This window comes from Pelodiscus sinensis, chromosome 19 (genome assembly GCF_049634645.1).
Source record: "Pelodiscus sinensis isolate JC-2024 chromosome 19, ASM4963464v1, whole genome shotgun sequence".
Lineage (NCBI taxonomy): Eukaryota > Metazoa > Chordata > Testudines > Trionychidae > Pelodiscus > Pelodiscus sinensis.
The window spans coordinates 16,182,009-16,208,211 of NC_134729.1; the positions used below are offsets into that span (position 1 = coordinate 16,182,009).

Here is a 26,203-nt window from a genome sequence, read left to right on the forward strand (position 1 = left end):
AAGCACTCTTCTATAGCCCCCGCACAGGTGAGTCACCATCCCTCTTGCGTGCTCTTAAGCCCTGTACTCTAGGGATCACATCAGGGCACTTGCGTTTCTCACATTGGGGATTCTGGGAGGGTCGCAAGGTGGTGAGTGGGGTCGCGGTATTGCATCCTGGGCTGCTTGCGGAGCAGGGAGGCTGGAGAGGAGGCGCTGGCCAGACGCCCAGATCTGAGAGCAGCACCCTGCCAGCGGCACCACAAGGTGAGGATGGTAGTTGGTGTTTCCCTGTAAGTTGTGCACTTGGGCAGCCTCCTGGGAGAGTCAAATGCCTCCCAGCTGATTAGCACAGCGCCCACAGCTGGCAGCGTGTTTCTGCTGGTGGTGCGCCCCCACTCAGTACACGTTTTATTCTGCGCAAGGATGGAAAAAAATTAGAGGGAACGTTGGTCGCTGTGCCATGCTACTCTTCTTTCTGTGCTGCTGCTGCCCTGCGTTGGGTTAGGACCCTACGGTTCCACCGTAAAAGTCAGTTTTAAATATCTGAGTTCTATGTGAAATTGACCAAAATGGACACACTTTCATAGGGCCCTAATCATGGCAGGCTGGGTATCCTCGTTTCTACGACCTGGCAGCCGCCCTTCAGTTCACCTCTAACGTCTGACAACGTACTTTCATCTCGGGACTCTAAGTAGAAAGTGGCTGAGATACTTGAGCAACCGCATGGATTGCATTACTGTGGAATTCAGGCCTAGAAACAGCCAGAGACTTGTCAAGACCAGCTTCCAGGGTAGCCAAGCTGGCGTTTTTCAGGAGCAGTAGGCCTTCTAATAGTAGGGAAAGACCCCTAAAGGGTCAAGGGATTTGCATTAGCCTTTCCCCCACCTGTCATGGAAATGTCTCAAGCGCTAGCAGCATTGTGTACAAGAACCAGGCGTGAAATTCACTATTCGTGGAAGTAGCATGGAAAAGAAGCTCCTTTGGGTGAGGGGCTACCAGGGTTGTGGCTCCAGTTGTTAAAAAGGGTGGTTTCGCCAGACTCCAGGCAGAGTGGCCCCTGCATCCTGGCCATCAGATTCCAGATGATAAAACCCGTCTCCAGTCATTGCTCCCAGTAAGCCTGTTGCAACACCTCTCCCTGCGTGAGAGGAAAGAGTGCTCCTGCACAGCCAATGCCACACTGGAAACGGGTAAAGTACAAAGGCACCTGAGGGGCCTGTTGTGACTTGAACGTTTCATTCCCCATTTTGCTCTTCCCATTAGAAGTGGCCGCTGTCCCGGGAAGACCGTCTCCGGCAAGGCGATCCCACGAGCCGGGCTCTGCAGTGCCTTGCGGGGGCAGTATTCTGCTTTCTAGAGCAGGCTGGCTGCCTAGCAGGGGAGGAATCGGGGCTTGTCCTGCACTCCCCTCCCTCAGCCTGGGTCTCATGAATTGCTAATTATCCACTGTCTGGTGCAGTAATTGTCCTCCCAGATCTGCCACGCCGGGCACAGCAAATATCGATTGACAGGACAGGCGGGAGCATACAGCTGGGTCTGTCTCCATGAGAACGGCTGCGGCTGTCAATGCACGGAGCGGGGGCTCCTGCCAGCTCCCATCCCCACGCAGCCTGTCCCTGCACATGCAGCTACCTGGCTTGGCTCTTTGCCATGGAAACGCCTTGCTCTGGACCAGTCCATGCACAAGTCCACAATGCAGGGGGCTGGGAGAGGATTCCTTCCAGGGCCACTGGCTGATGTTTATGTAGCTTGTAGCCGTTACCTGGCACCAGCTCGACTGGTGGTGTCTCCAAACCTCTGCAGGGTGCAAAAGCCACAGGGACCAAGCATGAGCTCGAACAGACGGGCGTTCTCGTTTGGACACCAACCTCTGCGTATACAGTGGAAGTTTCTACTCCAGGGTCACTTCTAAGCCCTAGAACTTGCTTTCCTATTCACATCCTCTTACTTGGATCCTTGCTCTGTAACCGGGCTGCAAGCTCCCCATGACTCCCGCAGCTCTTAGTGTGTTGTCAAAACAGAGCCCCGAGACTTCTACACCTACCCGGTGAGACGCCAGAACCACCCCGCTCACAGCGACGGGCGCACGGCTGTGTGGGGTGCAGGAGAATTGTCACAATAGGTTTGTGCTACGCTTTGATCTGACCAGCTCTGACCTGGCTGTGGGCCTCTCTTCCTGCCCAGGTGTGAGACTCCACTTCCCAAAGCCCCCATCTACCTCTTGCCTTGGGTAAGGAAAGTCGGCTCATTTCAACCACTCAACAGGGCTGTGAATAGTGTCTCACTCCTCCCTGCAGCAAATCACCAAAGCACTTGCAGTGTGGCTAATGCCAGGGCAGACTCAACCATGCTTGCAAAGGGAAAACACCTCAATGCCTTGCTTGTTGAAACGCTACAGCTGGAGAAGTGCTATATATATCACTGTCTTAACACCCCGGGCGGGGGTGGCGGGAGGCTCCCGAGTGGCTGGTACCGTGGCCTCTGCCAGCGTGACTTCCTTCCACCAGCACTCGTTGCAGCCTGTGATATGGGCAACAGAATAAACCTGGCGGCATCAACTTTCGGAGGCACTGAGCTCTGCCTTTAGACAAGGCGAAGCGTATTGCTGTCCGGTGGGCCGGCTCCTTGGCCCAGGAATGGGGGCTTCTCAGCAGGCCTGTGCAGAACCCGTCACCGCGCAGGAGAAGAAACATAAGCAGAGGAGGAGACCTGGACGAGCCGTCACCTTTTCATTCTGCCATCGTGCCCCAGCGTAACCCAGGGCTACTCACCACCCGACCGGCCGCTTCCTGCGTGTTACAATCGCACCTTTACTTGCAGCAGCGACGTGCCTGGAGATTCGCCCAGCCCAAGGCCCGAAGGGGCCCCAGAGAACTCGTCTCCCTTCCTGTGTCACCCAGGCCGCAGCACATCCCTGAAATAATTCCTGTGGGGGGCACCCAGGCTGCAGCTGTGGCAGGTCGAGGACGGGCTGATGGAGGGGTCGTTGCTTTGGACAGTTGGTTCAAATGGGGCTGAAGGCCGGAGCGTTCCGTGTCCCCCAGGCCGGAGGGTACTAACAAAGTTGTGTACGATCCCCCGGGCGTGGGTCGGACGCTTGGGTGCAGGAGCGTTGGGCTCCTCCACACACCTGTTCTCACCCCCCCTACAATGATTAATGGTTTCCCAAATCAAGGCTGTGCTACCTCCCTCCCCTTCCCTTAAGCGGTACACGTGGCCTGCACTGGCGCGTGGGGAGCTGCCAGGGGTGGGGTGACTTCCTAGGTCACTGGGGTGGGAATTGAGCAGTTCTGTGGTGGATGGCTGAGGAAGCCTGAGATATTGAACCCGGCCCTGGCTGCTGCCGGCTCCACCTGGCGGAAGGGCTCCATGAGCTTGTGGTGGGACCAGGGGTTGGGTGCCAGTTGCTGGGTTCTGATTCCAGTGCTGGGAGGGGAGTGGGGTCTAATGGTTAAAGCAAGGGATGGGTATCTCACATTCTGCCCCCAGCTCTAGGAGTGGGGTCTAGTGGTCAGAGCAGGTGACGTGGCTGTCTGGGTCTCGGGTGGCTTTGAGGCTACAGCAGAGCGCTGGGTAGCAGGACTCCTGCCTTTGACTGCTTGCTCTGCCTGTCCCCTCCCTGTGACTCGGTTTCCCCATCTGTGAAACGGGGCTCAGAGGGAACCTGTCCTCATGGGGGGAGGGGACAGGCACATTGAGGCTCTGTGATTCTGTGCATGGCTCTGCCCTGGGCCCTGTGGGGGCGTGAGACCCTGACCCCCGGGCAGTACGCTGAGCCTGCTCCCAGCAGAGATGGGGGAGCCAGGGCCCAGGCAGAGTGCTGAGGGGGTGGGGGAAGGAATTAAAGCAGGGGCTGGCTGTTGCCATGGAAACTGCGAGGTCAGGGAGAGCCTGAAGCAGAGTGAGAAACCATTAATCATTGTAACGAGGGGGGAGGACTGGGGTGTGGGGGAGGAGGGAAGCAGCAGCCCAACCCTCAGACTCCCCTCCAATGATGGGGGGGGGGGGGGGTTATGCCACAATCCCTTTGTAGCTGGAAGTGCCCAGCCCTCTGCGCTGCTCCCCACAGTGCGCCCCCCCCCCCCGTGTGTAGCGGTGCCCAAGCGGCTGTGGGCTTGCACCATCCCCTTGTCGTGCGGGATTCCCCCTCCTGGGGCCGGAGCAGCGTGTCGGGTTTCTGTGCCCCCGGCCACTTGTCTGGCCTGTATTTCAGCACCTGCCTGGGAGCAGAGGGCCTGGATTTGAGACCAGCTCTGCTCAGCGCCGCAAAGTCAAACCCTATTTTCCACTGTGTGTTAGGCACTGAGTCCAATTGAAGGTCAGTGTCTAAATCACTTAGGGCTGGCCAGGGCCCCAGGGATCCCACGAGGCCCACTTGCCCTTCTGCGGTGATCTCAGTGCCTCCGTCTCAGCCAGCTAGCCTGAGGCAACCCCCCCAGCCCTGCCCCGGACAGCTTCCTGTTCTAAACCCCTCTTAAAACTCCTGCCTGGCGTGTCCTGCAGCGTTGGGCCCAGGAGGAGCAGTGGGGAAATGGAGGCAAGTGGAGCAGAATTCGAATGCGTTTCTGAGCAATTCCTCTGCTGGGCCCAGCCTCTGGGATGGGGACTGAAAATGGCTGGGGGAGGTTGGGGAGGAGCCTGCAGGCTTAGGAGAAGTAGCAGCTGCAGAGTAAATGCACGAACTCTCATCTCAGCTAGGAGTTCTAGGTGCTGCTATAGTACAAATAAATACAGGCCCCAGGCACCTTATGTTTCCTTATGGGCTGTGTGTCTACCAGGCAGCTGCTGCTGTGTTGTGACTGCAGGATGGGTGTCATCCTTACGCTTCAGAGTTAACACCCAGGGAGGTGAATGCAGACACCTCCAGCCACGCTCAGATACTCAAAGCTTTGCAGACTCCTGACTTACACTGATTGAAATAAAGGCAGGAGCCTAAATGCCCCCCTGGGGGGGGGCCCTCTGGCCAATGCAGCATCAGTGCACCTGGGGTGTGTTGCAGCCAAAAGGGCCAGAAACGTGTTTACAAAACAACTGTGGAAGCGCTTAACTCTGCAGCGACCCTGGGCTGGTGGAGCCGAATGAGGGGGCCGGTCCGACCTGATCTCCTGTGTTAACTGGGCCTCTGGCCCAGCCTTTCAGCCTCAAATCCTCTACCAGCCCTTAGTGCAATGCAGCCACCTCTGGGGTGAAACGCAGCTGCTGTTTAACAGCGCTACTGCGGGGGTAAGGCAGGAAAGGGGGAATACCCGGGCCTGTGGCACCACGGGGGGGTGGGGGGGTGCTGCTGCCAGTGGAATGGGCGGGTCAAACTGTGTCAGTGTTTGATGGACAGCGAGTGAAAACCAATCACGTCTACTCGTCTGGCACCGCCCGTAGACGCACAAACCCTTTCGCCACCCTAATGGATGGAGCATCGCCGGGGGGGGGGGGGGGCGCTTCCTGGGGGGCCATTGCACGAGGGGCCGGGGAATCGGAGCGGTGCAGCCACCTGGCCGGCGCTCAATCAGCCCGGGGGGGGGGGTGCGCCCTGACGTGCCCCCCCACTCCCCCCCCCCCCGGCTACACCGTCCTCCAGGTGCCAGCCCACAGCCCCTTGCTGGCGTCATGGCAACGGGCAAGAAATGCCGCGTCTGGGCAGGGACCCCGGTGCCTGGGGTGGCCCCGGCCTGTCCCCCCCCCCCCACGGCGCACCAGGCCGGGGGCGCCCGCACGTGCCCGTCACTGCGCGCAGGGGCCAGTGGGTGTCTGGCCGGGGCAGGGACCCTGCCCAGCGCCGCTGCGGGAGGGGGGTTGAGAAGGGGCCAAGCCCCGCTCTGCCTGCGGGCTCCCCCCGCCTCTGCCCCTTTTCTCCTCCAGGCTCGGCGGCGGGCACGGGGGTGGGTGCATCGAGCCCCCGGCCCTGCCCTTTGCCCCCCCCGTAGGGGCAGCCCCCCCGCAGCAGCTTACAGCCATGGGGCACCGGGCAGCCACCCCCGGCCCGCCCACCGCTGCCCGGCAGCAGCCAGGCCGCCCCGGGCCCGTTCCCCGCCAGCTGGACTCCCCCTCCCGCTGGTCCCCTCCCGCTGGTCCCTGAGCAGCCTGGTGCGGGGCGAGGAGCAGGAACTGGGGGGGGGCAGGACCCCGGGGCTCTGCTGCTGCCTTTGGTGGCCCTGCTCCGTGCCTCAGTTTCCCCATCTGTAAAGTAGAGCCGCTGGCTTGTCCGCTGAGGGGGGGCAGGCGGGGCCCCGGGCTCCAGACGGGCAGCGCCAGGGAACCTCCAGGGCTTTGCGCGGCGGCCCGGAAACGGCCCCCCCCCCCCAGCCGGGCTGCGCGGGGAGGGGCCCCTGTCGAGTCGCTGGGAAAGGGGGGGCGGGGGAGGGCCACGTAGCCCGCGCTGGGCCCTGACACGGGGGGGGGGGGGGGGGGGTTGGTGGACCGAGGCGCTGGGCTCAGCGCGTAGCCCCTCCCCGTGCCCCCGCCGTGGGACTGAGCCCCGCTGCCCCCCCCCCGGCAAGGGGGGGGTCTCTGACGGCGCCGCCCGGGGCAGAGCAGCCAGGCCGGGCCAGGCAGGTGTGAGCTGCCCCCCCCCCCCGCCCCAGATGTTGCTATTCAATATTCGCCTTGATCCGCTTGCTCTGTAAGTGCTGGGGGGGGGGTCCTCTCCCCCGTCCCTGCCCCCCTCCAGTGCGCTGCCCCATTGCCCCCCTGCCAGGCCCCTGCCAAGCTGCACCCAGCCAGCCCTTCAGCAGCTTAGCAGCGGGCTAGGGGCCAGGCCTACCAGTGAGACCCCAGCGAGGGGCCAGGCCGGCAGAAAGGGGGCCCCGAGGCTGCCGGGCCGTTACGCATTCAGGGGCCTGGGCCAGGCCTGCCGCCTCCGCCCGCGCTCGGAAGGGAGCAGCACCCTGTCCACGGGGCGCATGTGTGTACCCCCGATCAGCAAAGGCCCACAGCCAGCAGCCTGTGTTCTTCGGGTGGTGCACATTTGCATATGCCTCCGTGCAGAGAACAAAATGTAGTCTGCACCGGCTGGCCCAGGTTAGAGGGACCACTGGAAGGGAGTGGTCAGGGCCTGCTGGCTGTGGGGGCACCGACCTGGCTGTTACGATACGCTGTTCTGCAGTCAGCTTTTGGGCAAGTCACATCACGCTTCTGTGCCTCAGTTTCTCCAGATGGCTCCGGTGTGGCCGATCACTCACACGTGCCTCTGCTGACCGGCAGGAGCAGGCCCCATGGCCGCACGGGCACCGCGGGGCTGGGGCAGGAGTTAAATTAGGCCCCAAAAGGCTAAACGAGCAGTGGATAATGAAATGCAGTGGGCGGGGGGGCGTGTGCTGGGGGGGCTGGCGGGTGGCCCCGCCTGTGTGCTACTGGAGACCCTCTGCCCTTGCTGGGGAGAGGTGACTAGTTCTTGGGGGAAGCAAGTCAGCAGCTGGGAAAGTGGAGCATGTGGCAGCAGCTGCCTGGGGCCCCCGCCCCCGCCTTGCACCGAAGGGGCAATTATCCACAGGCCAAGAACCGGCTGGGAGGGGAAGGAGCTGGTGCCAGAAAGGGGGCTGGGGAGAGGGGAGGCTGCAGGCTCATGGGGGGGTGAGGGGCCCTACACGAGGATGCGGAAGGGGAGTCAAGGGACCGGCCGGTGGGAGCCAGGAGCCTGCAGGAGCTGGGAGAAGTGCAGCCTGGCAGCCCAGGGCTGAGGCCCCCCAGCCCCCAAACAGCAGCCAGCCAGAAAGGTGCTCCTGCCGGACACAGCCAGACTGGGGCAGTGGGCACTGCCGGGGCGGCCCGGGAATCCTGGCGCTGGGGTCTAAAGCAAGAGGGAGCAGCAAGTCTCCGGGAGGGGAGCCTGCCTAGTGGTTAAAGCAGGGCCTGGGGGCCCGGGACTCCTGGGTTCTCTTCCAGCTCGTGCCCTCTGGGCTGATGGACCTGCAAGTGGGACGTGGCCTCTGCACCATGGGCGCCGGCGGAACAGCGCCCAGACCCGGGCCCAGTGCGACCGGGAGCATCTTGGCCTTTTCCCTGCTGGGCCCCCAGGCTCTGCCCCCCCCCTCCCCCCCAGCTGAAGCACAGACTTGCTCAGGTTCAGTCATTTATTTCTTCTCACATCCGGCCGCTCAGCCAGTGCCCGGCCGATGCACGGACAGTCCAGGGACGGGCCCGGTGCCCGGGCGAGCCCCCGACCCGGCCAGCCCTGCTTCCAGCTGGCGCGGCGCTAGGAGCTGCACCCGGCAGCTTCACACCATGACCCCGTAAGTCCCGCCCCAGCTCCGGCAGCCCCGGCGCTCCATGCCAGGGGACGCCCCCTTCCTGCCCACTGCCGGGGCCCAGGCAGCTTCCTACCTCCCCGCTCCCCCGCCAGCCAGAGCCAGGGACCAGGTCAAGGGGCGAGGCTGCAGGAGCAGAGGGACCCGAGCCAAGGGGCAGGCAAAGGAGCCCCCGGGCTGGAAAGCTTCATCCCCTCCTTGAGCTTGGGTTCCAGCACCCACCGCACGTGGCACCGTCAGGAACCTGGGTTTGTGCACTTCCCCTCCCCCCACACCCTCCGCCCCGCCGCCCTGCTATGCCCCCCTCGCTGTAGAGGGTGTGTCACCTCCCAACCTCCACCCCCCTCCAAGACCTCCCATGCCCCCCCCGTCCACTGCCCACAGGCCTGGGGATCACACACCGTGGCTGGCTAGCGCCCAAGGACTCCGGTTCCGTGCCCCCGTCCCATCAGCATCTCCCGCCTGGACCACGCAGGGCCCCACTGCAGAGCCCACGAAGGGCCGGACGGCGTCGCTAGGCTGGGGTCAGACCCACGGCGACCGGCCTGTCCTGGGGGAGCCAGCGGCCATTGGTCGTGGGGCAAATGACGACGACAAAAGCAGCCCCAGGGCGCCCTCGGTTCCCCCGCGACCGGCACAGGCAATAAGCAGCCTGGGCGGGTGGGTGCCCTCCAAGAGAAAATCAGCCAAACCCCTTTGCCCCACAGCACCAGCTGCTGATTTAACGGCGTCCCTCTGCCAGAGCCTCGACCCCCCCCCCCCGACACCCTGCCCCACGCTTGGCCCAGGTGGGGGCGGTCGAGCGCCAGCAGGACGGAGCTGCCTGGACAAGCAGCAAAGCCTGGGGGGTTTAGCCAAGTGCCCCCTGAAACTTTGTCTGGGAGGCCCCCCGCCCGCCCGCAGGGAGCCCTGGGGTGGGCCCCCCCCAGGCATGGCCGAGGGGCTGAGCACAGGGGGCGCAGGCCGGCAGTGACACCTGGACCGGGAGCCCCTGCAAAACCCCTGGGCAGCCAGCGACAAACCCCGGCTCGTCCGCTCCCCTTTCGCTCGCTCCTTCCCCGCAGCCGCCGGGGAGCTGGCACCAGGCCCGAGAGCCTCGGGCGCCCAGGCGAATGAAACGGGGAGGCCGGAGCCGGCCCTGACGCAGGACACGGTCCAGGTCCCCGCCCGCCAGGCAAACAGACCCACAGCCAAGGCCGGACTCCGTCGCCTCATTGGTCCGCTGGCAGCTCCAGCCCTGCGTGGCCTTGCCGAGGTCATGCGGTCGCCCCGCCCCCGCCAGCCGAATAAACGAGAGCCTGCCCGGCCCCACAGCACCTGGGTATCACGTACATAACCGCGGCAGCGGCGTCCCGGGGCGGGCGGCTTGTCCGTGGTCCCTGCAGCGGCGAGTCCCACCGCTCCCCTCGCAGCGTCTCTGCGGGCTGCTCCGTCCTGAGGCCCCTGGAGTGAACTCCCCGGAAGGGCCCCAGGATGGAAGCTCGCAGCATCCCGGCCCAGGGCAGCAGCACGCGGAGGCGCGGGTTCGCCAGCCAGCCGGCCAGGAACCCCCCAGCTGCCCTGGGCTGAGGCAGGCGGGTGGAAGCCGGGCCGGGGGTCACTCCTTAAATCGCCGGTTGGCTTGGATTTTCTTGTAGTAGTTTTCCGCCTCGCTGTCCGTGTGTCCGTCCTTCTCGCCGGCTGCCAGGCTGGGGGGCTTCCTCCGCAGGGTGGACTCCCGGCTGGCGGGGCCGAGCACGCTCTCCGGGACGCCCTCGCCCCGCTCGCCCGCCACGTTGATGGTGGCCACGCTGCCGTAGCGCGGCTCGTCCTGCTCCATGTCGCTGACGGAGGAGCCCGGGGAGACGCCGGCGCTCTTGGTGGGCCGGAAGGCCCGGAAATCCTTGCCCAGCTCGCTCAGCTCGTAGGCGTCCGGCCCGTCCGAGCCCTTCTGGGCCGCCTTCCACTCCCAGGGCCCGTTGCCGGAGGAGAGGTGCACCACGGGGTGGTGCGGCGCGTGGGCGTCGATGGTGACGATGCTGGAGCTGTCCCGCTCCGAGGGCGAGCGGTACTGGGAGGAGTCGGAGCTGGTGGAGGACGACGAGGTCTCCGAGTGCTTGGGGGTGACCGACACCAGGCCCTGCTGCTTGGACAGGGCAATGACTTGCATGAGGCGAGGCGGGTTGGCCACCCGCTGGGCCGCCCCCTTCTCCGCCATCATCATCCACTTGGCCCGCACGGCCGAGCTGCTGTTGGGGGAGAGGCTGGCGCTGCCCTGGCTCTCCTCAGGGATGTGGACCAGCTGGGAGGCGCCCGGCCGGGGCTGGATGAGAACCCGGGGCCCCATGGCGGCCCGCTCGGCCGTGCGGGCCTGCACCGTCGGGTAGAGCGAGGCGGGGACGTGCTCCTCGTCCTCAGCCCCCCCGGGCTCGCAGCCGGGCCTCGCGTGGCCGCTGGCCTCCTCCGCCAGCATCATGCTCCGGCCCTCCAGGGATTTCTGCTTCCACTCGGTGATGAGCTGCTTGGAGCGGGAGGCGTCCACGGGCACGTGGATGGTCATGTGGCGCCGGGCGGGGTCGTCCATGGAGGGGGTGTTGACCCGGGGCAGGGTGTTGCTGAAGGTCACCATGTTCTCCTTGCCCATGGGGCTGCGGGGGGCCAGCAGGTCCACGTCCACGCTGGCCCGCTTCAGGCTGCCCAGCGAGTTCTTCTCCCGCGGGACCGGGCGGTTCGCGCCGTCCAGCCGGGGCTGGGGGTTCAGCTCGTCGGTGCTGACCGACTTGTTCTGGTGGTAAACCGAGTCGTGGCCCCGCTGCGTCAGGGCCCGCAGGGCGTCCTTGGCAGGCGGGTGGGCCGGGGCCCTCTCGCTCGGCGCTTGGAAGTTGCCCACCGCGTGGTATGCCTGGCAGGGCGAGAAGGGCCCGGCGGTCAGAGAGCCCTGGGCGCGCGCACACGGTAGCGTCCTCCCTTGGCACCCTCCAGGATGCCAGCTCTCCCCCTGGGCCCGGGGCGGCTGGAGCTCTAAGCAGTAGGATGCCAGGTGGGCAGGGGGCCAAGGGCTCACACTAGCCCCTGGCCAGAGGAAATTCCCACCAGGGTCCAGCCTAGTGAAGGTCCAGCTGGGACGGAAGCTGAAGCCCTGCCCCTTCCCACAAAGCCACACCCCTTCCCCGAGACCACGCCCCTTCACAGCCTTTCCTCCTCCCCCAGCCAAGCCCCGTCCAACCCAGCTGTGGGCCGGGCTACCGTGGCGCGGCAGGGTGGGCGGTTTTGGGAAGGCAGGACCTCCCCTTGCCTGCTCTGCCCCCGCCCGTGGTCCAGCCGGGAGCTCACCAGGTAGGCCGCGATGCCGGAGCCGATGAGGAAGCCCACGTAGACGTCGATGGGGTGGCTGCGGTACTGGGTGATCTGGGTCAAGCCGCAGACGCCGGCGGCGATGGCGAAGGCGAAGACCAGGATGGGCTTCAGCAGCTTGGTGCTGTCCGAGATGATGGAGTTGAAATACATCTGGGGAGAGGGGGGAGCAGCGGCTGGTCAGAGCCACGGCAGAGCGTGGGGTGGGCTGGGGAGCCAAGGATCTTGGGTAGGGAGGTGATCCCCTCCCTGCCCGGCCCGGGGAGCCCTCGTCCAGTCCCAGGAGGGCTGGGCTTCCGTTAGCCGGGCGTGTGTCTGCGCATGGGTGAGCAAAGCTCTCTGTGTGTGTGCGCACGTGGGTGTGCGACGAGGGGCCGTTTGTGCCGGGAGGGCAGTGTGGGTGTGTTTGCACTTGCACGAGGCAGGGCGCTGGGTGCATGTATCTGTGCCTGTGTGGTGGGGGACGGGCTTGGTGGGGGCACCACAAGGTGTTTGCACGTGTGCAGGGTACTACGGGTGTGTTGGGGAGTGCACAGTGAGGTGGCTTGCACGAGGAAGGCGCTGCACAGTTGCATGCACGAGGGAGTGGTTGCTGTGAGCATGTGGGCCTGCCGGTGTCCATGGGCGCACGTGCTCGCACCAGCCGGCACTTGCCCGTCAGGGAGATGAGGAGGGAGGCGGGTGAACTCACCGACACGTAGACAGCAGCGAAAGCTGAGAGCGTTGCATGCTGGGATGGGAAAGTCTTCCTGCCAAGGGAAAGGAAGGTGAGCTGGAGCGGCCCAGCCCTGTGCTGGCAGGGGCCTGGCCACGCCTGAGCGTGGGACACGCAGCGCGGCCTCGACAGGGCGATGGTGCGAGGAGCCGGCCCGGGCCCCACACACTGGACGTACCTCGCGGAGAGAATGGCGCCGTGGTCCTGGCCCGAGCAGATGTCCTGGGTGATGTAGGGGTTGGCGTCACAGGAGGTCCCCAGCAGCGTGTAGTTGGGCTTGCAGACGGTCAGGAAAAAGGGGGCGTGGTAGCCGGTGGCCAGCTGGATCACGTCCGTCACCAGGGCCGTGGCGCAGAGTCCGAACACGTGGACCCCTGGGGGAACCAGGAGCAGGTCGTGGGTTAGAGCCACGGGAAGCCACAAATGGGCCTCTGCCCCCTCCCGCATGATTATTTTTTCTACTCCCTGCTTTGGGCCAAGGCCAGGCGTGGCAGCGCCCCGGAGCAATCCACATTTTCCTTTTCCGCAGCCCCTGTCCTCCCGCAGCGCCGCAGGCCACAACCCCCGTGAAATGCAGCCAGCTCTGGGGTGCGGCCACAGGGCAGGCGTGCGGTGTGGGAACCGGAGAGTCCCGAAGAGAGGCTGCCCCGGGGGCTGTGGAGCCCACGCTGATGCCCGTGCTGCCGAAGGCCACGCTCCAACAGGCACGGGCTTCCCGGGCCCCCCCTCCGCTGCCGCCCCATCTTCCCCCAGCCCCAGCTGCTTCAGCAGGAGGCTCCCCCCAGGAGCAGAACTGAGAGGCCCCAGCCGGGGCTGCAGCAAAACCTACCCACAAACCTGACAGTCCTGCGCAGGAAGGAGTTGAAGTTGCAGCCGCCGGCGTTGATGCTCCCCTCCGCCCCGCTGCGCCCCTTCAGCTTGGACTGCAGGCAGTAGACGATACCTTCGCCCACCATGATCTGGGGAGCAGAGCAGAGCTCAGGGGGGACCCCCAGCCGGGGCAGCACGGGGGCGTGTGGGCGTCAGAGAACGAGGCGCAGAAACACAGGGGGTTTGGCACAGGGCAGGGCCTGCCCTCTGCCAGCAGGGGGCGCTGTAGGGAGTGGGGCAGGAACACCGGTGATGGGGAAGCTCCCAGCTACTCCAGCCCTGCCAGGAGGGGGCGCTGTAGGGAGTGGGGCAGGAACACGGGTGATGGGGGAGCTCCCAGCTACTCCAGCCCTGCCAGCAGGGGGCGCTGTAGGGAGTGGGGCAGGAACACGGGTGATGGGGGAGCTCCCAGCTACTCCAGCCCTGCCAGCAGGGGGCGCTGTAGGGAGTGGGGCAGGAGGGCTGGCACGAGGGGAGCTCCCAGGGAGCCCATTCCCGACCCCCTCCCACATTATCACTGCTCCACCGTATGAGGGGGCTGGTGCCTGGGGGCCCCGAAACCTGGCCCAGCTTTGCCTGGTTTAGGTAAGAGCCCCGGTGCAGGGGCTGCTCCAGGCAGGGGCAGAGGGGACTTAGAAGGGGTAAAAGTTAGCCCAGGCCTGAGGCTGGACAGGCTCCTGCAGTTGTGGAGAGTGGAGGCGAAATCTGCCCAGCGCCCTACTCCGGGGGTCCCTCGCCCCCTATCTCAGCCCTCCCGGCCCCAGCGAAGCGCCGCACCCCGGCCCTGGCTACGTACGGAGGCGGCGGGGGCGGCGAAGGCCAGGCTGAGCAGCATCAGGAGGGGGATCAGCTCCTCGTTGGTCTCCACGTACGGCATGGACAGGGCCCGGTCGTGGCACTGGAACCCCACCTTGGCAGGCTTGAAGAGGTCGGTCAGCTCCAGGAAATAGAGCGTCACGATGGAGGAAGCCACGATGGGGAGCTGGGGGAGGGGAAGGGAGGAAGCAGCCGGGGGGAGGCAGGAGCATGGTTCAGTGGCTCAGGTTCATGCCTCTGCCTCGCTAGAGCTATAGACCTGCCTCCAAAGGGCCTGAAAATCGCATCATAATCACTTCTTAAGGCAAGTCACCACTCCCGTTCCGGGGCTGGAAACAGATCTCAGGAGCCGCGGCTCCCAGTCACCCTGCTCTAACTACTACACCGCACTCCCCTGCTCCTATCACTGGAAACAGACCCCAGGCGACCTGGCTCACAATCACCCTGCTCTAACCACTACACCGCACTCCCCTGCTCCTATCACTGGAAACAGACCCCAGGCGACCTGGCTCACAATCACCCTGCTCTAACCACTACACCGCACTCCCCTGCTCCTATCACTGGAAACAGACCCCAGGCGACCTGGCTCACAATCATCCTGCTCTAACCACTACACCGCACTCCCCTGCTCCTATCACTGGAAACAGACCCCAGGCGTCCCGGCTCCCCGCTCTAACCACTGTACAGCACCTGTCACACCTGGGCTCCAGTCTCCAATGTAAATGAGGAACAGACCCTCTGCCTGGTTCTTTCCTCCCCCTAGGCCTAGCGTCTCTTCTCGTTCCTCCTGGCCCAGAGGGGCATGACGGCCAGCCCCGAATTACCCACCCTCGCCCCCTGCCCACACTCCTGCGTGTGGCCCACTTTGCAGGGAGCGTCTCCAAGAGCAAGATTTTCATAGAGACTGAGACAGAGGAGACGGGCCAGGCAGCCGCATGCCCCAGTTCTCAGACACGCGGCCCCCCTGCAGCGTGAGACAGGTGGAAACAGCTTCCAGAGTACGGCCCTGCCAGGGCTCCCCCCGACCAGTGAAGGACAGGCACATGAGCTCTCTTTGCACCCGAATCCAAGAAAGGAGCTTGCTGGGCGCGTGGCCAGTGCACACTGCACTACGGGGAGCTTGCTGGGCATGTGGCCAGTGCACACTGCACTACAGGGAGCTTGCTGGGCGTGTGGCCAGTGCACACTGCACTACGGGGAGCTTGCTGGGCATGTGGCCAGTGCGCACTGCACTATGGGGAGCTTGCTAGGTGCGTGGCCAGTGCACACTGCACTACGGGGAGCTTGCTGGGCGCATGGCCAGAGCACACTGCACTACGGGGAGCTTGCTGGGCCTGTGCCAGTCCACACTGCACTACGAGGAGCTTGCTGGGCGTGTGGCCAGTGCACACTGCACTACGAGGAGCTTGCTGGGCGTGTGGCCAGTCCGCACTGCACTACGGGGAGCTTGCTGGGCGTGTGGCCAGTCCACACTGCACTACGAGGAGCTTGCTGGGCGTGTGGCCAGTCCACACTGCACTACGGGGAGCTTGCTGGGCCTGTGGCCAGTGCACACTGCACTACGAGGAGCTTGCTGGGCCTGTGGCCAGTGCGCACTGCACTACGGGGAGCTTGCTGGGCGTGTGGCCAGTCCACACTGCACTACGGGGAGCTTGCTGGGCCTGTGCCAGTCCACACTGCACTACGGGGAGCTTGCTGGGCGTGTGGCCAGTGCACACTGCACTACAAGGAGCTTGCTGGGCGTGTGGCCAGTCCACACTGCACTACGGGGAGCTTGCTGGGCGTGTGGCCAGTCCACACTGCACTACGAGGAGCTTGCTGGGCGTGTGGCCAGTCCACACTGCACTACGGGGAGCTTGCTGGGCCTGTGGCCAGTGCACACTGCACTACGGGGAGCTTACTGGGCGCATGGCCAGTGCACACTGCACTACGGGGAGCTTGCTGGGAGTCCCGGGAAGCAATGTATAAGATACGCCCAGGATCAAGCCGCCTCATCTGCTGCCTCCAAGCAGAGGGGGGACAAAGACAAATAAAGCCACTTTCGGCTCCTCCCTCCAGGCCCCCTGCACAGCAAAGGAGCAACTGGGAATCAGCTCCAGCAAGTGACTCAGCCCCAGAAAGGCGACTGGAATCCTCTCCCACTCATTCCCCCTCCTCCGCCCCTGCAGGACTCAGCCTCTCTCGTCCTGCCCCTCGGCGCCCACCCTGCCCCGCTGGAAACGTCCCCACCCACCTCCACAAAGTAGAAGCACGGAAGGAGCGTCATGCTGTCCTTGGGGGCCTTGGACTTCTCCTTCGGGGAGATCATGGTGTCCGCTCAGGGGGCAGGCGACAGGAGCTCGCCTGGGTCAGTCTAGGGCCGGAGACACATGGCAGTGTTAGTTCAGTGGCACAGCGGGTGAGGGAGGGGGGCTGTCTATGGGGCGAAATCATAGGGGCTCCAGGACCATGCTGGCCCTGGAGCGCTGGCTGAGGGGGAGGGGGCAGCTCCCAGCAGCTGCAGTGCCCTCCGCCCCCCCGGCGCCCGCCTTGCCCCCAGCCGGCGGCCATCCCCCTGGCTGCCTGGCTAAGAGCTGGCAATCGACGCCCCGCCCGGGCTGGCCTGGGGGAAACACTCGGAGGCCTGCGGGCTGGGCACTCGGTGCACCCGCCTGGGGGCAGGACAGGGGTGGGGCGGGGAGTCGTGGGGCCAGCGCCGAGCCGAGGGCAGGACCCCAGGGCCGGGCGGTGCGGCTGCGGTGGGATTGAAACTGCTCCTGGAAAAGGAGGCGGGGGGGAGGGTAAAAAGCAGGGCGCACACGGGCAGGGAGGGGCTCTGCGGGTCCCCACAGCTAAGACCCCCCCCCCCCGGCTAGACAGAAGGGCAGACCAAGGGGTGCCCTGCACCATCATCCCGCCAGGGAGGGGCTGGGGAGCCCCCAGGCAGGTGGGAGAAGCTGAGAGGCAGCGGATGGCAAGTGGGCGGGCGGGGGAGGGGGGGGGGCGGGTCCGCCCTTCGCTGCCCAGCCTGCCAGAGCCCCGCCTGTATTACCGCCCACGGGCTAGCCGGGAAGCGCCCCCTGGTGGCGCTGCAGCCGCGGCGAGGGACTGCGATAGGGCGCCTGTCGCGACAGGAGCCAGGCTCGGTGGGGCGGAGGGGGCGGGGGGAGGATTAATCCCGATGGGGGCCCCGCCTTGCCAGGAAACTTTCCCCCGTCCTGGTGCTGGGCAGAGGCGCATCCCCGCTCGGTGGGGGGCGTGGGGCGCATCTCGGCTCGGGGGAGGGGGGCTGGGGAGGTGGGGGGGGCTCTGGGAGGGGGCTGGTCGGGGGGCGCATCTCGGCTCGGATGGGCTGGGGCGTGAACCCCGGCTCGGGGGGGGGCTCGGCAGGGGGGCGCACCCCGGCTCGGGGAGGGGCTGGACAGGGGGGCGCACCCCGGCTCGGGGGAGGGGCTGGGTGGGGGGCGCACCCCGGCTCGGGGGGGGCTCGGCAGGGGGACGCACCCCGGCTCGGGGAGGGGCTGGGTGGGGGGCGCACCCCGGCTCGGGGAGGGGCTGGGTGGGGGGCGCACCCCGGCTCGGGGGAGGGGCTGGGTGGGGGGCGCACCCCGGCTCGGGGAGGGGCTGGGTGGGGGGCGCACCCCGGCTCGGGGGGGGCTCGGCGGGGGACGCACCCCGGCTCGGGGAGGGGCTGGGTGGGGGGCGCACCCCGGCTCGGGGAGGGGCTGGGTGGGGGGCGCACCCCGGCTCGGGGAGGGGCTGGGTGGGGGACGCACCCCAGCTCGGGGAGGGGCTGGGTGGGGGGCGCTCCCCGGCTCGGGGGAGGGGCTGGGTGGGGGGCGCACCCCGGCTCGGGGGAGGGGCTGGGTGGGGGGCGCAACCCGGCTCGGAGAGGGGCTGGGTGGGGGGCGCTCCCCGGCTCGGGGAGGGGCTGGGTGGGGGGCGCACCCCGGCTCGGGGGGGGCTGGGCAGGGGGGCGCACCCCGGCTCGGGGGAGGGGCTGGGTGGGGGGCGCACCCCGGCTCGGGGAGGGGCTGGGTGGGGGGCGCACCCCGGCTCGGGGGGGGCTGGGCAGGGGGGCGCACCCCGGCTCGGGGGAGGGGCTGGGTGGGGGGCGCACCCCGGCTCGGGGGAGGGGCTGGACAGGGGGGCGCTCCCCGGCTCGGGGGAGGGGCTGGGTGGGGGGCGCATCCCGGCTCGGGGGAGGGGCTGGACAGGGGGGCGCTCCCCGGCTCGGGGGGGGCTCGGCAGGGGGGCGCACCCCGGCTCGGGGGGGGCTGGGCAGGGGGGCGCACCCCGGCTCGGGGGAGGGGCTGGGTGGGGGACGCACCCCAGCTCGGGGGGGCACCGGGCCAGCCCCAGCCGATGGCCGGGGAGGGGGCTTGGCCGTGGGACCCGCTGGCTGCAGCGCGGCCGGAGCCAGGGCCTGGGCGGGGGGAATCTGCGACGCCCCCCCCGGGCTGCAGCAGAAGCGGGACCGGCCCTTTGTCCGGCGCTGGGCGGGGAAGAGCCGGGCCCGGGGGCCACTCACCTCGCCGCGCCGCGCCCTGCCGGGGGCTCGGCGGGAGGCTCCGCTGCTGCCGCCGCTGCCGCTCGCACAAAGCCGGGGGGGGGGGGTCCGGGCTGAATTGGGGCGGGGGGAGCGAGCCTGCGCGCAAGGCTCCGCTGCGCTCCCGTCTCCATGGCGAGCCCGGGGCCGGCGAACAAAGGAAGGGGCGGGGGGGGCTGATACCTGCCCCCCAACGGGAGGGAGGCGCGGGGGCGGCTCAGCGCCCCCTCCCCGCACCTGCAGCTGGAGATGGGGACTGGGGCGCAGCCCTCTCCTGGCGGGGGGGGGGTGGTTGCTGCCCCCCCCCACCTCCCTTCCTGCACCCACAGGGCTTGGAAACCCCAGGCCCAGACAGAGGGACACACCCCCCAGCTGGGAAGCAGCATGGGGATCCCAGCCCCCCCACCCCCAGCTGACAGGACCAATGGACCTTTGTCCCTCCCTGGAGCGTGGGCACCGCACTCCTGTCACAGCAGCACCCCGGGGTGCTCCTCGGCTGGGACCAGCCCTGGCCACTGCCGTGTCTTCGCTCCTTACACCCTCAGAGAAACCGGCCAGATGCAGGGGGTGCGGGGGCAGGACGCCAGCCTGGCCTGGCTGCACGCAGTTCTCAGATGCAGACCACAGTGCGCACCGCCGGCGAGTTCCCAGGGACCTGCTCTGCTCCTAGACACTCACCCCCCCAAGGGATCCCTGCGTTGCGAGGCCACCGGCCAGGCACGCTGGTCCCCGCTTTCCATGGAAACGAGGGCTGGGCAGCAATAGCTCTGTACACCCCCCCCACACACACCGCCAGATCCCCACCCCCGCATCAAATCCCCCGCCCAGGAGCCGGCAGCCTGGTGAGCTGGCCCATGCTCAGCCGGTGCCTTGCTCGCTCACCCAGCGGCTCGACCTGCCGCGTGCCAGCGCGCTGCTGCCCTCCCACCAGGCCCGGCGGTGCCATGCTTCCCAGGTGCCGTTCGCTCCCAACTCCAAAGCCCCTGCCTGGTGCCAGGAGGCTGAGGCCAAGCCAAGCTGCCCACGGCGCAGCACATCAGGGGCACAAGCAGGACACCCGGTGGGCGTGGCACAATGGGGAGCTGGGGGGGGGTCAAAGCTTGCCCTCCCATCTCTCCCCCTCCACCCACAGCTGCCCTGGGGACCCTCCCTGCCGATCACAGCACCCAGCAGGGGAGATGCCAGCTCTGGATCTGGGCCCCTCCTTGCTCCACGCGGGCGTCTGGCCCCGGTACCTGCCTGAGCATCCCAGAGGTGAGCGCTGAATGTGGAGACCCCTTGGCAGGAAGCGCAGTGGCCCCGAGGGAGGGGTGGGAACTTCGGCTGCGTGACTGGCATCGCAAAATCCTCTGGCCCGGTTACCTAGCAACACAGCGGCTGCCTGAGCCTGCTCGAATCCTGGCTCCCACGCTGGGCGGGCAAAGCTGCAGCTTTCCTAGGGCCTGTTCCCTGGCAGATGCTGTGGGGCAGCCAGGCCCGGAGGCTGATGCTGCTCCAGTCCAGCCCCTCTTCCTTACCACGGCTCCAGGGGACCAGCCTGAGGGCTGGCCTTCGAGGACGGGGCAGGGGCTGGATCCAGATGAGCTCAGAGCTCAGGGGTGCAGGGGTGGGAGGCCTGGCCCTGACTTTTCTCTGGTAAATCGCAGGCCCCATATTGTGACTTCCCCTTGCCAGGACTCAGCTGCAGAAGCCCAGGTTCTAGGGACTGCTGGGGTGCCTGCCCATGGGGATGTGTGTGCCGGAGCCGAACCCTGCTCCGAGCTCAGCCTTCCAGCCCACAGGGGCTGGCCTGTCACTCACAGAACGGGAAGCGACTGTCTCGGGAGGAGTCCTGCAGGAAGGGATGGAGGGGTCAGAGTGGACCACAAGCTCATTACGAGTCAACAGTGGGACGCGTCACAAAAACAACCAACATGATTCTGGGCTGCACGAACAGCAGAGCTGTGAGCCAGACACGAGGCGTCATTCTTCCGCGATGCTCTGCGCTGGTTAGGCCTCAGCTGGAGTCTTGTGTCCAGGTCTGGGCACCACATTTCAAGATGTGGAGAAATTGGAGAGGGTCCAGAGAAGAGCAACGAGAATGATGCAAGGTCTAGAGCACATGAGCTGCGGCAAGGCTGGAGGAACTGGGCTTGTTTAGTTTAGAAAAGAGAAGACTGAGGGGGGACACGAGAGCAGTTTTCAAGTGTCTAAAAGGGTGTCATAAGGAGGACGGGGAAATTGTTCCCCTTGGCCTCTGAGGACAGGACGAGAAGCAAGGGGCTTAAACTGCAGCCAGGGGGGTTGAGGTTGGACATTAGGAAAAACTTCCCACCGGTCGGGTGGCGAAACACAGGAATAAATTGCCCAGGGAGGTTGTGGAATCTCTATCTCTGGAGATATTTAAGCGCAGGTTGGACAGACGCCTCTTGGGGAAGATCTAGACGGTGCTGGGTCCTGCCGTGAGGGCAGGGGAGGGGGCTTGATGACTCCCGAGGTCCCTTCCAGTTCTAGGGTTCTGTGCTGGCCCCCTAAGATCCCCACAAAGGTACCCGCCCCTGCACTCCGTGGGCAGTTTCTTTGCCTCCCCTGCCCATAATCCTGCAACTTCCTGCACATGGTTGCATCATGCCCAAAGCCCGCACATCCGTATACCCTGCACAGCCACGCCCACATGGCTCGCACGCAGCCGGAGTGCGTCTGGGCACACACAGGCAAGATAATCCCGGGTGTAACTCCATGGGGCCACTAGAGCTCTTCCCAGGATGCTGGTATCTCGCATCACCCTTTCCTTGTCCTGTACGCCCCCCCTCCCCCGCCCTTCTCGCACATGCTCAGCCCTGTGAGTGGAAGGGGAGTACACGCGCCGGATGGGGCAAAGCCAGCGAGAAGCCAGAGCAGCAGGTCCATGGGGCCGGAAGCTAGAGGCTCGTCTCTGGTTTCGTTCAGCATCAGCTGAGGACTGACCCCCGGTGCAATGGTGAGAGGAAGAATGATCCCAAACCCTGCGCCGGGCACCCCTGCGCCAACAGGAGATGATTTGCTTGCCTGTGGCGCTCAGGAGCAGAACCTAGAGGGGGAAGGACATGGAGCCGGTATCGGGGCCAAGGCAGGGTGGGTGGAGGGGCAGGGAGAACTAGAGACGCATCCTAAGGCTCCAGACACCCCTAGGCAAAGACTGAGGGCTTGCCTACAGGTACAGCACCTGCTACCTAGAATCCTAGAACCCTGGGGTGGGCTGAGCCCTCAGAAGCCATCACGTCCGGCCCCTGCCCAAAGCAGGACCAGCCCCACCTCGATCACCCCAGCCGGGGCTGTGTCAAGCTGGGACTGACACACTTCAAGGGACGGAGACTCCCCAGGGAACCCGCCCAGGGCAATGGTTTTTCCTGATCCCCAACCGAGACCTCCCCCACTGCAACTTCAAGTGAGCTACCTTCTCGCCCGCTCTGAGTATGGTGCGATTTGGAAACGCCGGTTGTTCCGGTAGCTGGCCAAGAGCGGGATGTGCCGCGCTCGGTGACCGGCTACGGGCTGGTGGGGGCAGGTTACCGTGGCGTGGAGGCTGAGCTGGCTCTGTTTGGCTTCCGTGGGCTTTCAAACTAGAACTGGGTTTGTTACACGGCCTGGGGGCTGGGGGAGAGGAGGCCCGACTCCTCCAGCACTGGTGAGTCCCAGTTGCGGCTCAGAGCCATTGTGCAAGGGGCTGTACAGACACACAACTATGCCAATGAGAGCTAGTCTTGTAGGGAAGGGCGTAGCCCCCGTGGCTCGCGGGACACAGGTTGCCCACCCCTTGCGTTAGGTCTCCCGTTTGTGGAATTAAGCTGCCAAGTAAATTCCTGTTTGCAGCCCCCAGGCAAGTCACTGCTCTGCCCCATGCCTCAGTTTCCCCACCTGGAACACGGGGCTAATGATATTAGCCTCCTTGTAAAGTGCATTGAGATCTACAGCTGAGAGGAGCCGGGATTAATTATCGTTAAGAGCTTTCCCTTGATCCAGCCTTGGCCTCACAGCCTCCACCCACAGCGTAAGCCTCCCTCCTTCCCCCCCCCCCTCTCCGCCAGGCAAGGCAGCCATCACCTCCACCCCTGGGAGGAACAAACCGACACTCCCCCCTCAGCTTTGTTGATGGGGGGGCGGGTTTGTCCTTTACATAAACTGCTCTGACTCAGAGCCGAGGGGAATTCCCAGGACCAGGCAGCGGGGTGGGGATGGGGATGGGGATGTGGAGGGGCATTTGTGGGGGGAGCCCCAGGCTAGGACAGTGAACAGTCAGGCCCAGCTCCTCCACGCTAATCCGAGCCCAGCCCCGGTCTCTTGTCAGCCCAGCAGGGTGGGTGAAGGAGGCGCTAAGCCAGCTTTGAGCTCCCTGGTTCTGGGGCCTGCCTGGCTACTGCCAGCATGGGTGGGGGGAGCCATTTGTGGGTCGGGGGCTGCACACGTATGAGAAGCAAAAAACAAACCCAACCCCTCACGGATGTGGCTGAGAAGGAGAAAAACCCTCCCCGTGTTCCCCCCCCACACCAGAGCAGGGGGGGGCTAGTCGAGTTTGGCCCCTCAATGGGGGGACTGGAGCATCAGCACAGGCTCCCCAATGCTGAGGGGGGCTCCATGAGCCTCGGGGGCCAGATCCAGCATGCCAGGGGCTGCCATTGGGCCCCTGGGCCTGAGGTTCCCCACCCCATCAGGGGGAGCCCAGAGCTTACATTCCTGGCCTATTCTGGCAGCGTGGGGATTGGCCCCCTTTCTCCTGGGAACTCCCCCTATGCTGGGGGGGAGCGACAAAGAGAATCATGGAGGTGCAGGGGGCTAGGCCCCCAGAAGGTCTGTGCTGGGGAGGGGCAATCCCCAGGAAGCCAGATCCCATGGCTCCACAGATACTGTGCCCCACCAGGCTCTGGCCCCGAACCTTTCTACTCTTTTATAGGGACGTCAGTGCACAGAGCAGGCGGGAGCCAGGACTCCCACCGCAATCCACTTGAGTGGATTTTCTCCCGAGCTGCACACCCACCAATGAGCAAAGGCCAGGCCGCCCCCGCCCCAGCCTCCTCCGAACCCCTCTCCCACAGATCCACACCAGAGCAGGGCAGAGGCTTTTGCCAGTGTCCCGGAGCTCTGTACACCCCCTCCCTTTCCCACGGGACCAGTAGGCACACACGGCGGGGGGGGGGGGGGGGGAGCAGCAAATGTGGCCACACGCAGGGACCTGTTGGAGAACACTTTAATCCGCCTGGACACTCGTTAACGGATCCCCAAGTCACCCTGTTCTTGCAAGCCAATTCCACAAGCCAAATCCACAGGGGAGGGTTGGAACTTAACTTTGTTTACAAATTTGACTCTTATCAGATTGGAATGATCAGGGACAAGGCCAGCACAGACCTTCCACACCCTAATGACTTCACCAAACCACCCACCATGCAATGGAGGTGCTAATTGTCCTCATCGCCTCTTGTAGCTTAACTGTCTTTTTTCTTCCTCCTCTCCCCCCTTCCCTTATTTATTCCTGGATCTGGACTTTCAATATTCCAGTCATCCGAAGAAGTGGGCTGTGCCCACGAAAGCTCATGCTCCCAGCTCCATGTTTTGTTCGTCTATAACGTGCTACCAGACCATTGGTTGTTTGTTACATTTTTCCAGTTACAGACTAACTCGGCTCCCTGACAAACCCGTGTCAAAAACTTGCATGGAATTTCCCTCCCGAAATCTACAAAGGGTGATGGTCTGGTGTGAGCAGCAGGCTCAGGTTTGTCTCCCATGAAGACCAGCCTCAGTCCTTGACCTAAATTCACAATTCAGGAGCCGCGGAACTAAACTCGCTATTAAATCTCGGATTTCTTATTTACTCAGATGTCTAAGCCTCTGGCTAGAGGGGGGGTTGGCTAATTAGCGCTGAGGGCAGGGCCACACCTGATACTCTATTTGTTGTTCTAACTTCTAACCTAGCCACCGAGGTGTCGGGCAGCATAGAAAACTTTGCCAAACTTTTCATAGGAAGCAGCACAGTGGGAAGATAGGGTTCTGGCCTGCTCCTAAGTTCTCTTCCTGTCCCCTGCTGTGAGGCTGGGCGAGGTACTTCATTCCCCACTCCCTGCCTCAGTTTACCCCTCTGTAAAAAAGGCAATAAGAATAACACTCACCCTCTTCTGCAAAGCACTTTGAAATCCTCACGAGAGGCGCCGTGGATGTGTGATATCGGCAGCACCTTCCATCCCCGTGCCAAGCAGGTTGCACCAGTTTGCTTTAGCTGTGGCCATGCGGAGGCAGAAGCCAGCCCAGCTTCAGTATCTGTCTCACAAGTACTTCACAAACCATTGCTTGTGTGAATTGGGTTTGACTCCCTTTTCTTGTCACTGAAATAGGTGCAGGCCGGTGGTTTCTCTCCCTCCAGGCTCATCTGGGCCAAATCTGAAATCCGGGGCTGTTTGGCCCTTTAAGCGACAGGACTTTACGGGGCAGCCCCAGCGATTTCAGAACTCTGAGGCTCCAGCCACCCTCCCGTCAGAATAGAGGAGCCAGATTTCTCCCCGACTGCTGAGTGACTGTGCCTGTCTGAAGCATTGTTCAAACCCACTTTTGGGGACCCAGGCTTGGCATGGAAACTGAGGCACCAGCCCCACCTTGTGGTACAGGTGAGAACCGCAGGAGAATAAGACCCAACCAGGTTCAACCCCCTCCAGCCCCATTTCTTTGCCAGGTTTCAGAGGTGGCCATGTGAGTCTGTTGCAGCAAAAACACGGAGTCCAGTGGCACTTGGAAGACTAGCCAGCTTCTTAGGGCTTTGGGGCCTGAGCGTTCGTAGCTAGAAATCTCTGCCGCAGAAAAATAGAAACCAAATGGCTATGGCGCGGGGAGCTCCTCATCAGTGCCAGGGAAGTCACAGGGGATGCGGCTCATCTCCAGTGAGACGGGGAGTCACTTAACCAATTTTTTAGCTGGCTGGCCAGCAGCCCGGCTCAGTCCTGGCTCATGCCGGGTCTGGGACAGAGCCCTGCTGCGGCTCTGTGTTTAAAGGGTATTAAGGAGCAAGGCGGGTAGGCAGCCCGGCTCTGTTGCAGCTCTCGCCGGGTCTAGGAGATCAGCCCCCCTGGACAGGGGCTGCCATCACCCCGCACTGCTGCCGGCCCCGCCTGGGGGCTATAGACTAGTTGAGTAACTGATAAGAATTCATGAGGTCAATCGACTAATCAATTAACTGATATTTAACTCCCTAGAACAGGGGCCTCCCTGCCTTGCCCGTCTCTCACGCTCTCCCACTGCTACTTTCTCCCTTTCACCCTGCCCCAGCCTTGCTTTCTGGCCAGCTCCTTTCCAGGTGATTGTCAGAGTCCCTTGGCCACTGCTCTTATCCTACTAGCCACAGGCACCTTCGGCTCCCACGTCCGCGGTTCCCAGAGCTGGGCAATCAGCCAGCCCGGAATTCAGCAGGGGCAAAAAACCTGCCACTCTGGAGACCCAGGTCCTGGCTCCCTCCAGCACAGGTGCCCCATCGCCTGTTATCCTATCCTGGCGGAAGCTTTGCGGAGCAGGAAGTTCACACAAAGGTCCCCGCAGTTCGGCAGAGACAGAGGCGGGCAGGGAAGGGGATTTCTGGATTGTTTGCTCTTCAGAGCCGATCGGATGGGCTGGGGAATGAACTCTGCCTGCCCCGGCAGTTGGAAGGACAAACACAAGCTGCAGAAATCCCCTTCCAGGCAGGCCAGGTTCAGCAGTAGGGTTGGGCTGCTTTGTCCCAGGGCT

The 26,203-nt window shown here is 64.6% G+C and overlaps 1 protein-coding gene across 2 annotated transcripts; it reads right to left on the bottom strand.

Annotated features, from left to right (window-relative positions):
• Positions 1–8,034: 8,034 nt before the first annotated feature.
• On the bottom strand, positions 8,035–25,959 carry PLPPR3 (phospholipid phosphatase related 3). Of its 2 annotated transcripts, none has more exons than XM_075902626.1 (8): positions 24,604–25,959; positions 16,190–16,309; positions 13,937–14,122; positions 13,100–13,229; positions 12,449–12,644; positions 12,247–12,304; positions 11,535–11,708; positions 8,035–11,103 (listed from the first exon to the last, which is right to left on the bottom strand). In XM_075902626.1, the coding sequence occupies exons 2-8, from the start codon at positions 16,262–16,264 to the stop codon at positions 9,820–9,822; spliced, it is 2,103 nt and encodes a 700-aa protein (XP_075758741.1). In that variant the 5' UTR covers positions 16,265–16,309; positions 24,604–25,959; the 3' UTR covers positions 8,035–9,819. The 2 variants fall into 2 exon arrangements, with proteins under 2 accessions (XP_075758741.1, XP_075758740.1); XM_075902625.1 differs by lacking the exon at positions 24,604–25,959 and adding an exon at positions 18,467–18,616.
• Positions 25,960–26,203: the final 244 nt, after the last annotated feature.

Bases quoted from the DNA above. Each gene is read 5' to 3' on its own strand.
- PLPPR3 (XM_075902626.1), bottom strand. From the start codon at position 16,264: ATGATCTCCCCGAAGGAGAAGTCCAAGGCCCCCAAGGACAGCATGACG. The intron at 13,230-13,936 runs GTACGTAGCCAG...TCTGCTCCCCAG, and splicing joins TCGCCGCCCCCGCCGCCTCC to ATCATGGTGGGCGAAGGTAT. The intron at 11,709-12,246 runs GTGAGTTCACCC...CCCTCTCCCCAG, and splicing joins TCGCTGCTGTCTACGTGTCG to ATGTATTTCAACTCCATCAT.